Here is a 12,226-nt window from a genome sequence, read left to right as displayed (position 1 = left end):
CAGAGAGTATAGGCAATACTCTATGAATAGCCTCAAGTCTCTGCCTTCTGCTTCTTATCTGTAAGCCACATCACTCATTTATGTTCTCCTACAAGTAATTTAAAATAAAAAAAAAAAAGAAAAGAAACAAGTTGAGATAGTAAGCTAGTACACGAGTATGCAATTTCTATGGGGTGACTAAGAAAGCAACACCTTTCCTCACAAATTCTTGAGTAAAATTCAAGCAGGCAATAATATCAAATCCATTAACTTTCAGAATGCATTCTGTATATGTGTATACTCTTCTTAGGACAGCTAATTTGTGCTAATCCTTGCTGCACCATCACTGAAAAGAACTAAAAACAACTGCCTTTAGATTGGACCCTATAGGAAGGAGTAAGGTCAGGTGGGTGTTTGGTTCAGATTCCCCTCTTGCTGCTTGTGTCCTCTTGGGCATTTGCAGAAATAAGTAAAACTACAGCTCCCGAAACTTATATGCTAGTTTTTATGCTATGTTATTGCCACCACTCTTTGGGGAATTTGAGAAGAAATTCTCATAATGTAACACACAAAACTGCAGTGAGCTCACCTGGAGAAATAACAGCTGTGGTATCATGGAGATAACTTCTAAAGAATAAGACTTTGTCTTCATGCCATTTTGCACAGTCCTAATTTTCAAGTAAGTCAAACTGGTATACAACAGCAAAAAATGTGGAGTAGGCAACTGGGTAGCATTGTGAAAATAAAGATCAACTCCTTTTGATAGCAGCATCTTCTCTTTAAGTTACAATGAGCAAACAAGATGCAGACATTTTCTTTAGACCAAGTGTGGCAACTGAAAAAGTATTTGGATGATGGAATATATCACAGTCTTACAACACAGGCTGCTCTAATCTTCTCTGTGCTATCTCTCCATGAAATAGTAATGTTTAACATAGCTCAGATTAATACCCTGAGACAGAGAATGCAATGCTACTCACATTCTCACCAAGCTAATTTTATGTGAATGGAATGAGTATTCCAGGGCAGGGGAGATATGTCCCAGTCAATGCTTTCTCCTAAAATGGTGCTGCTGCTCTTCTGCGGGGAAGGCAAAACATGCTTTGCCAGACTGTTGCTCAGGTAAGCAGATTAAATCCAATTCAAGCAATGAAGCCTTTGCACCACTCTCCTATGACACAAAAATTGCCTTATATTTTCATGGAAAAGTTATCTCAGTCATGGTTGGCATGTAAATACTTTCCAGAGGGGTTTCCACGGAAACAGGAAAAGCTGTGCGCATGTGTACATGTGTATGTGTGTATGTGCGTGCATGTGTGCGTGCGTGTGTGGGTGGGAGGAAAAGGTGTTATCATCAGATTGGAAACTATTTTTAGGTAAGCCACAGGTTAAAACAGCTACCAAATGCTAGTTAAGAAGGTGGCAGGGGGTGGAACTGGACTTCTCAGAAGGATCACATTCTGAAGGGCACTTTATAAAACATTTAATGAGCTAGTAAGTGTCCTTTCAGTCTTCCTTCATTTTCTTGTGCATGGTTGGTACCACTCTATGAAGTGTTATGTAACACAGTCTTCTCCTCTGTGGCAACCTGCTAAAGGTTAAGAGACAGAATGCTGTAAGTAGAACAGAATCCCCAAGGAAGATGCAATATCCAGCAGAAAGGAAGGCAATTTCTGACTTCAAATAAAGCAGTAATGTCTTACAGATGGTATGGTGGGAGGAGGTATTGTTCCCTCCTGTGCCAGCTAAGAAATAGGAAGGAGACCACAGCCGTCTGTCCTTCTTAGCTGATGATCCCAGTTTTATCAAAGAGTAGGATATCAGCTGCTACTTGTAGTAAAGTGGGGCAATAAGAGTCTCACTGTCTGGCACAAATGTTGCTGGGTATATTTTCTAGACACCCTTTTTGAATTTCTCTAAGCAGCATTAGAGTTTTTCTTGTTGCTTAAGAGCTTGAGCTAGAAAGAGAACAGCTGAATATCCCTGGAAGACAGTGGAGTAAGAAAAACGGGAGTTATAGTCCTAGGAAAAAGGGAAAGGGAAAAGCAATACAGTGGAGTTTGGAGGAGAGAAATGAAGAAATTAAAAACAAAACAAAACAAAACCACAAATAAATTAGGTGAAATCCACCTAGTCATGACACCTTGCAGAAGTCATTAACTTGACAGCATCCTGGCATCTGTCTTGTGTGGTGTTTCAGCTCTGTGTAAGCCTTTCCTTCTTTCTTGAAAAAGAAGCAAAGGAGGAAAGAAAAAGAATTTGGGAAAAATATAAAGAGGTTCCTAAAAAACCCCTAAAGAAACCAGGGGAGGTGTATGGAAAACTAAATCATGGCAATAGAGTATTATCCTTAAAAAAATATTTTACAAATATATGAAAATTAATATACAATACAAAAGCAGTTTTTTTCTTCTTTGCTTGCAGTCTTAGCCTAAGACCGTCTTTACACAAGGGTCTTTTCCTCAACTTTGTAATTTTACAATAATATGGAATTTATAAGTAAAATGGACTTATGTGCATATTCTACTTTTACTAGAGGAACATAGACTATTTAATGGACTTATTTTAAGATAATTCTAACTCAGATATAGAGACTGATATTCTAAAATGCTTGTCCAGGGATTTAGACCCAGACACTATAATCTGCATCAGTGAAAAGTAAGACAAAACCCAGAAATATGCTTATTTTGCAAGAGGGGAAAGCATGAAGACCATAGTGAAACTTGACAATGGAGAAGAAAGAATTAGATGTCTATGCAGGTCTTCTGTATCATCATGGCAAACATGGTTCACAATGACCTGCTATGTGACTAGAGCCATTTCACATCCTGCAGTTTTCAGGACAGCATTTTTTTCCCCCAAAGGCATACTTGAAGCTTTGTCAGCCCAGATTGGCAGTGCCTCCAGTTTTCTCATTTCTAAATTATCATTACCACAACATGGAGGCTCTAACAGTTTTTTAAAGGCATTTTTCTAAGCAGCACTTACAGGTCACAAAACCTTATCCTTAGACTATGCAAGTTGAAAACCAGAGACATGCAATTTTAGACTGTCTTTCCAAATTCTGACACTACAGCAATTCCTTTTGCATTAGAGTAAGGAGAAATAATCTAAATTTCAAGCTACTTGATTGAATTCTACTTAGAAGCAAATGGTATCAATATACAATGGAGAGCACTTGGTTACAGAAAGATCAAAATTCAAGACCATTTGTAGGTCAAGTTTTGAAAAGCTAAAAGGCGGCTTAGGAGGGCAATGACCAAGTTCCCTTTTTCAAATTTTAATATTCGTCAATGTAAACAGTCACAGAAATGCTGTGAGTGCCTTCTGTTGTTGCCTGCAAATTTTGTTGTCTTCTATAAATCAAGAGTAATCTTATTAGCATCCATTAAGTCAAAACACAGAGCAGAAGGAAACAGAAGCAGCCAGTATTACCTTCAGAGTAATGCTAGAGTTTGGAAAAGTGTTTAAGGAAGCTATGTACAAAAAGACAGGCAATACATTGAGGAGAGCCTCTGGTACACTACAGAGTTGGCAGAGACCCTGACAGTGAAGTAGGGTCCTAAGTATCATGGAAGCCCATTTACTTGTTCCATGGATGAGTAGACTATTTACATTACAACTTTTCAAAAATTCCAGTATGTGCTTTTAAATTACAAAACATGTTTCAGCAATACTCAAGCAGCCTAAAAAAGCTGCCAGGTTACCACTGACAAAACTGGAAAGGCCACTGGGGAGGAATCCAGCATGGACCATCTCAAAATGCTGTTAGGAGACTGCTAGTTTTTATTTTGACAGCAGATACCTGAAATTCTTTCATTTAGATTGATGGAGCTAAATCTGCAGACTCATTCCTCCACCAGTTACAAACCACCGTGCTTTGCTCTATTGTGCCATTCAGATAAGGATAAATAATGTATCCCACATATAATTCATCAGAATCATTGTTCAGACTATCCCAATACCTGCTGAAATTAACATAGAAGTTCCAAAGCCTGCATAACTGCAAATTTAAACTGTCCAAAGGGAGATGAAAGGAACTGCACATTGCTGAGTAATGTACTCTTGCAATAATTTTCCCTTCTTCCCCTGCAGTGGCTTGAGACTGAAACCATTATCTCAAATGACAAAGCTCCTTGACCTTGCAGATTTCTGAACAAGGCTAGGAAATGTTTTATTAAAATGTAAATTAAAAGCATGTGGACATTGCTGTGATATGTGATTGCTTAAGATTGCTTTTTCTTCATTGTTTTCACTGAATATACTCAGTGGGGAAAAAAATCTTATGAAGCAAATAACAGAAGGCACGATGCAGGAGTTTGTGTACAGGTCCTCTTTCACAATGAATTTTGACTATTTCAGGATGCACATCATGACAGGTTCTCTTAAGAGAACAGGTTTTGTGCAATATGACAAGCAATTTCTATTAGCTACATTTATGGCTTCAAACATCTTATCTGTAAAGTAAAAGTACATTTCCCAAAATAATAGATTTCAGACTCCTACCTTACCTTACACTAAAGGGCAGGAACAGAATGCAAGATCTTTTACATATGGCAAACTGTACACTGGTTTCAGGTGTATATGAAAACTAAATATCATGTAGACAGTTCATACTGTCAGCTTCTTTCTATTAAGATATTTACTTTCAGTGAAAAGCACAATCAAACATGCAATATATTTGCTAACACAAGAATAAAAAGAAGAATAAAAAAGTCATTAACCTCTTCAACATTATGGGCGATTCCATTTTGCACTGGTCCTGAATCACTCGGTGGTGTTACTGCAACTTCCACTTTTGCACCTTTCTCTGTGGCACCATCCATAGATAAGAGAGGGAAAACAACAGATCAGAATATTAAATTACAAATATACTATGAAAAGCTCTGTTATATTCAGTCTGAGCAAACTATCAAATACTAATGTTGAGTCAACACGTGTGTTAAAAGAAAGAAAAAAAAATTGCCTAGTACACATTTTCAATAAAAATCTTATAAGCAGTGAGCTAGCATTTTGAGAAATATTTAAGTTCATTGCAATATTCAGTGCTCTTTGTTTATGCTAAATGCACTGAGCCTAATACTTCAGGTAAAAAGTGACACACAGCATTCACCTGACATTATAGAATGCACTGTGCTGAATACAGGTGGGGGGATACATTCAGCGATAAAAGTTTTATAACACACTAACCCCTGCAATTAGTAAAGTTGCTTCCAAGCTGTAATCCTGCTGTCTTTCATGTAAAAACATAGGAAAGAGTAAACATATGGTGTAATAACATCTAATAATAGGGGATGATCTTCAAACCAGAGTCCTGTAGTCTGTGTGATAAACTTCCACAGGACTTAAAGGGATACAGTTAGGCCTTAGGTTTTTGATGCCAAGTTTATTAAAATTTATTCTTACTTTGACTCTCTCAGAATTCTCTAAGCGGCAATCAACTCTATAATTATGTAGTACATAAATGTGTCAATGGCCCAAAATCCCTTGGACAATACAACATAATGGGGAATAGCAATATGAAATGCCTTACTCAAGTTCAACATGCCTTATGGTATGCTCTTGTGCATAGAAGTAAATACAGCTGTCTAGTTACATTACTGCTATCCTGAGATTCTTCTAAATTAAAAATCTGAGATCACAGCCACAGCAGAGTGCCAGACTATCTGTAATTATTTCAGTATATGTGTGTTGTCTCCTAACCCCGCAGTCAGCATTATGGTTTATTAACAGACCGTCCCAACCAACTGCCTGATTTTGGAAGCAAAAACTATGTAAATATAACACAAGGTCAGAAAAAGTGTCAAGTAATAAAATTATTCAGATTTTATTGGACACATTTGTATCTGGTTTTCTAATGCAGATAATATGATAAGGTAAAGTAGAGAAAACAGGTCATGGTACAGATTTTCCTTTAGCATAGGAACTTTGGAACTAAAATAAAAATTCTTGCCTTAATGGCAAACTCTAGTAAGTTAATTTTCCACAATTAGCATAGATGGGCCTCAATGACTCCCAGAAAGTAGTATACAGACAAATCAAATCTTAAATATGAAGGTGATGCTTTTTTGTGATGAGGGTGGTACCATATAAAACAGATATTCTACTAGAGCATTTCAATAAATTAATTAAATTTTCCCACATATACTGCAAGAAAGTTATCTCTCTCTATCACTTCAACACATAACCAAAATCAGCTTTGCTTTTTCTTTTCAACCCACCTAGAAGGCTTTCTATATACCTTGACTGGCTTTCTATTCTTGCATTTAACTTCTGTCCCATCCATAAATTTCATATTCTTTGGTAAGGAGAATCAGAGTATTTTTACTAAAATTGCACACGTAATGTAGGAGAAAGTAATGATTAACAATTTTCAAACAAAATGAAACGGTGAAAGAGACTCTCAGGCACAGGTGATAAATCTGCAATGCTGCACTCACCATGATTAGCAGCTCCATTCTGCCTTTCACTGTCTTCCACCTGGCACTTTTTTTTGGCAATCTTATGCAGAATTGAGGCCCTTTCCTTGAACTTTCCTAAAAGAAAACATTGTTATTATTACAATGTAGCCATTTTGAGATGCAAAGTTTATTTGCCATAGCTTAGACTCCATAGATCACTGCTGATAATCCATTTTAATTCCTCCTCAAACAGCAAATATGCTATTAAACACTATCTCATGTTCCTGTATACAGGGTTGGGTTTTTTCTCTTTCTTTCTTTCTTTTTTTTTCTTTGTAGAAATAAAAATGTAATTTTTTTTTTTTTTTTTTGAGAACTCAGCAGTGAATAGAACAAGAAATTGAAACCTTGAAACCAAATCTATGATTTTTCTCCGGAAGAAGTCAGTAAAGTTTCACCCATAAATGTGCTGGTGTAAGATTTCAGCTGAAGCAGAAGATGAATACAGATGAATCAAGATATCATAAATAAACATAAACAGTTTCAGTTCTCAATTAGTAGTACCGTAGAACAGAATTTCATATTAACATGTATATTGCATTATAGTGAGTGTGGTCAGTTTTGTCACTTTGGACTTATTTATGTGTCTGTGACTTTTACTCACTTCAGGGCTTGGTAAAATTATGAAGAAGATTGTTATGGGAGTTACTAAAAAGAACCTGAAAGACAACACTATCACTTATCACAGCCAGGATGGCTTCATGAGGGGCAAAGTCCTGCTTATCAAACCTGATTTCCTTTAATGATAAGGTAGCATGTGCAGGTGATAAACGGCAACTAATGTATTTGATCTTTTTGGATTTCAAGAAATCTTCCAATAAATCTTCTGGACCTAATGTGCAGCCCACAGCTGGATAAACACACCATGGGATGGGTGAGCAGCTGGGTCACAGGTCAGCCACAAAGGGTTACAGTGAGTGGGGTGACAGCAGACTGGGGACCTGTCACTGGTGGGGTCCCACTGGGCCCCGTCCTTGGCCCTCTGATCTTCAACATCTTCATAAATGACTTGGATGTAGAACTGGAAGAAATACTTAGTAAGTTCCCAAAAACAGAGGAGCTGCTGACTCCCTCAAAAGGCAGGGAGACCCTGCAGAGAGGCCTTGACAAATTAGGGGTCTGAGCAATCACCAACCATATAAAGTTCATCAGGGGAAAGTGCTGGATTCTGCATCTGGGATGGGATAACCCTGGATGTATGGACAGACAGGGAACTAGATGCTGGAAAGCAGGGCCACAGGAAGGGACCTGGGGGTCCTGGTTGATGGCAAGTTGAACATGGGTCAGCAGTGCCCTGGCAGCCAGGAGGGACAGCCCTGTCCTGGGGGGCATCAGGCACAGCATCGCCAGCCAGGCAAGGGAGGGGATTGTCCTGCTCTGCTCTGAGCTGGGGCAGCCTCACCTCCAGTGCTGGGGGCTGGTTTGGGTGCCACAATATGAGAAAGACATGAAACTGTTAGAGAGTGTCCAAAGCAGGACTACAAAGATGTTGAAGGGCCTTGAAGAGAAGCCGTGTGAGGAGCAGCTGAGATCACTTGGTCTGTTCAGCCTGGAGAACAGGGGACTGAGGACAGACCTCATTGCAGTTGCAGCTTCCTTGTGAGGGGAAGAGGAGGGGCAGGCAGTGATCTCTGCTCTGTGGTGACAGTGACAGCACCTGAGGGAATGGCCTGAAGTTGTGTCAGGGGAGATTTATGTTGGATGCTAGATAAACCCCGAGGGTAGTCGGGCACTGGAACAGCTCCTCAGGGCAGTGGTCGCAGCACCAGCCTGAGAGAGCTCAAGACACATTTGGACAGTGCTCTCAGGCACACGGTGTGACTCTTGGAGCTGTCCTGTGCTGAGGCAGGAGTTGGACTTGATGATCCTTGTTGGTGCCTTCCAAGTCAGCATATTCTGTGATTCTGTGATTCATAAGGGGAAAAAGAAGTCTCCAGAATACATGATTTTCATATCAGATTATTAGAGGTAATTTTTCTTCTAAACCTGCCCGGTTGGAGTTTTTTTGTCTCCCATGAAGTTAACCACCCCGCTCAACCTCTACACTCTCTAGGGCAACACACTCTCCAGAGGTCCCAGGTTTTGTCACTCTTTATTGACCACTGTATCTAAATCATACATTAAAACAAGGTAATGTCAAAGATGTCAATATTAGGTGAAACGAAACATTTTTCTGCCTTCATAGATCTTTCTGTATAAGGACTCTTTGGACATCTTATGTGTAGAAAGTTGATGTATCTGCCTTTACTGATTTATCCTGATTGTTATTGCACTTTAAGCATTTAAAAATATTTTCTAAAAGTTTAACTGGTGGCTATTTTACTGCAGATTTTCTAATTAAAAATACTATTATGATACAGGGCCTGTAGCTCTTTTAATTCTTCATCTCCAGTTTAAAAATTCTATTGAAAACTGTTGGTGTCCCTGCAGCAAAACCAGCACAGACTTAAGACCAGAAGATATTTCAATGGACTTATATAAAAGTAACAGCGGAAAGTAAAAGTAAGAAGTCATTAATTAATTCAGTTATTTGGATAACAGTCACTTCTTGCCAAGATAAATACTTGGAAAAATTCCAAGCATACAAGGATAAATCATTAGTCAGGAAGGAAATCCTCTCTTCCCTCCTTAAAACGGAAGCTTCACACCCCTGTACCCACACTTTTGTACATGGAGGAGCATATGAGCAGTTCACAGGGACTAGCAGCTATCATTTGCTGGGAAGTGGAACTAATTTCTCAACAGCAAACCACTTGGAAAGTAGAAAAAAAAAAAAAAAAAAAAAAATTAAAAAAAATCAAAATTAGCAATTCACAATAATTCACAATATTTTGAAAATATTATACTTTTTGGCACCCAGAGTTAAATGCCTGCAGAACGGTATTTAAGCATAGAACACAATCATAAATAACAAGGCATTGCATTATTTCACTGCATAGGGCAAGACGTAGAGATTCCAGTTAGAAGGGAAGAAGTTAAAGAAAGAGAGAGTGAGAGAAAGAAAAATAATTTTCTGGACAGTAGATAAAAGAGAAGAAAACCAGAAAAAATATGAATCATATCCCCAAATATTTTAAGCTGAGATGCTGAGTCATGGTGGTTCCTAACTTCTTTTGAAAGAGAGAGTAGGGACATTTAAAACTGCTTATCCAGAAGAGTGAGTAGATATTAAGAGGTGCCTGATATAATTTCAGTCTCCTAAAGGATTATGCTAGCTTTCAGATTCCAACTCAGCTTTATATGTTTAAGAATTCAGCTTGTGATGCCACATATATAGAAATGCATTTTATGCAAGCAATGAAAATGATGCAGCTGACACATTTCTGAAAAATATCTGTGGAGCCATCCATGTCCCCACCTAGTCCAAGATGGTGTAGGAGCTTTCAATTAAATGTCCAGGTTTAGACGTTAATTAAAATGATGAAGAACCTGGGATATTCTAGTATTTATTTGAGACTGTGTGAAACTGTGTAGGTTTTCTTAACAGAGAAACATGGCCACTATTGAACTGAAAAGAAAATGTTTTCACAGAGATTCACACTCTTTCTGGTGTAGATTAGTGTAGTTTAATGTGTCCTCCATTTTTTTCACATTTACAAAAACCTCCCAGCATCTTTAGAAAGAATTTCTGACACTGATTTTTAATGATTTTAAGTTACACCATTTCATTCAGGAGATTGTTCCACTGTTGTAAGTCACTGTCATGGAAGTTAAAATCAACATTTGAAATGGAAAATGTCTTTTGTTTTATTTTTATTTCTCAGTAGATGCATGATTCAGTTTATATTGTTTTACATCATTACCTTTGATTAGATTCACTCAATGTAGGCAACAAAAGTGCAAGAAAATTATCAAAAAACATTATTAACTATCAAAAACATGAAACTGACCAAAGCAGTAGTACCCACCTGCATGAAGACACTGAAATGTAGAAAAGACAGCAGAGCAATGCCCCCTCCCTCCCTCTCTGCCTCCCGTCCTCCCTCCCTTCCTCTACCATTTTCCTCCTTTAAACCAAACCAAAACTTGTTCACTGAAGGGGAAGCACAGAGCCACCAAGAAAAAGGACTAACTGAGGATGTATCTAAGTCATTCCAATTTTCAAAAAGCCACTAAGGTCAATCTTAGGCACAGATTTTCTCTTGTGTCTTTTTTCTTATCTTTAGGTGGGGTCATTAAATAAAGCAAGCATTGGAATCCTATGCCACTGTTATTATTTCTAGAAGGTAGGTGCCTATGTTTCCTCCGGAACATTCCTATGTACTATGGTTTGTGTAACAGAGCTTTTCACAACAGGTGGTATAATGAGAGTTTAGATGAATGACAATGCATGCTTCCATGGACCCAAAATAGAACAGATCACTATAGAAAATTCTTAGTTAATCTAGGTTCACTGAACTCCAACAGATTTGGCAGCTTATTTCAGTTTGCAAAGAATGAAGTAGAAAGAAGAGGTGATCAAGGCCAGATGATTATCAAAGAAGGTAGCTTAAAACGACATTGGTTTTTGTTTGAATAGACACAAACAAATCAGTATTGTATAATGTAGATATGCGTTGATCTGCATGAGTAACTCCAGCTGGCATCCGTTGGCAGAGATTCTCCTCCTGATAAAGGATATATTAAAAAGCCAAGCCTTTATCTACAAAGTAAATTGCAGCCTACAGGCTCCCTGGGTCAGAAAAATATCTGATTTGATGTGAAAACCGTTCTTCAGAAATTCACTCATTTAAAAAATTCAAGACTCTACCACTTGCCTTGTTTTCAGTCTGTTATCAAAGGAAAATTACTGCATCCATCTGGCTATAGCCAAGCTTTCATGAGTCTGAACATGTCAGATCCGCGGCTGTTGAGCACTCTGAGTTGTACTTACTAATTCTGCTTATGACCTGCTGTGGAAGACAACTAGTGAGGGACTACCGATCTAAATCCAGAAATCCACCTTACATGCTTTCTCCTTTAAGATCAAGCAGAAGTATCAAATGAAAACACTTGCAATTTTGTCATGTTGTAGACCATTGGTGGAGCACAAGACTACAGTGAGGGTTTCTTCTCATCTTGCGGGGCACATTTAGTCTCTCAGTTTGACCTGATTAATCTAAAACTAATTTAAAGTCACTTTCAGACCAAAGAGAAACTATCAAAATAATAGAAATCAGTTTCTAAGATATGGAGTACAATGGCCCTCTGGCCATTAGGCTGAACCTGATTGTGTATTATAGCTTAACTATTAATTCTTGTCCCTGATTGTTCTGATGCAGCAGGAAGAATAAATGCACCTGAGTTTCTTCACTGGAGGACTGAAAGAATATTCCATATCTCCACTCCAGGCTTGAGGACTGGACATAAGGATGTTACAAAAAAAAAATCAATGGATTAGTAACTGGATTTATGTATTCCTGTGACTAAGTTGCTGTGCAAAAGGTACAAAAGCCTCAGTCATAAAAAGGAAGAGAAAGAAGTAAATGGGTAATGCAAGTAAGTGTGATGCAGAGTGGTAGCAACTAAACTTCTGAAAATACACACAGAAAGCTGAAAATATAGTACACTTTGGTCAAAATACAACTTCTGAAATACACTAATCATTACTTGCCTTGTGAAAGACAAGTGAAAATGATGATGGTTGTATTTGAGAAGGTAAACTGCATCATAGACTCTTGTCAGTGTTTCTAAAGAAAAAGAGCTTCCTTTTTATTTCTGCTACTGGATTTTTCCTGTTGCTACAGTATGGTCCTGAATTATTTATTAACGAGAAATGCATTCTGAGGTGACATTGAATATTAAAA

The 12,226-nt window shown here is 38.0% G+C and overlaps 1 protein-coding gene across 1 annotated transcript in view; it reads right to left on the bottom strand.

Moving 5' to 3' along the window:
- Positions 1-12,226, bottom strand: part of SLC24A2 (solute carrier family 24 member 2) — a 105,590-nt gene that overhangs the window by 18,811 nt on the left and 74,553 nt on the right. Inside the window, exons 5-6 of the mRNA XM_041485524.1 lie at positions 6,420-6,515; positions 4,704-4,789 (exon numbers count right to left, since the gene is read on the bottom strand). Of these exons, the coding sequence (XP_041341458.1) occupies positions 4,704-4,789; positions 6,420-6,515 (182 nt within the window). The remainder of the gene's footprint in view (positions 1-4,703; positions 4,790-6,419; positions 6,516-12,226) is intronic.

This window comes from Pyrgilauda ruficollis, unplaced genomic scaffold (genome assembly GCF_017590135.1).
Source record: "Pyrgilauda ruficollis isolate IOZ18807 unplaced genomic scaffold, ASM1759013v1 scaffold71, whole genome shotgun sequence".
Taxonomy (NCBI): domain Eukaryota; kingdom Metazoa; phylum Chordata; class Aves; order Passeriformes; family Passeridae; genus Pyrgilauda; species Pyrgilauda ruficollis.
This window is presented reverse-complemented; position numbering and strand designations above follow the sequence as displayed.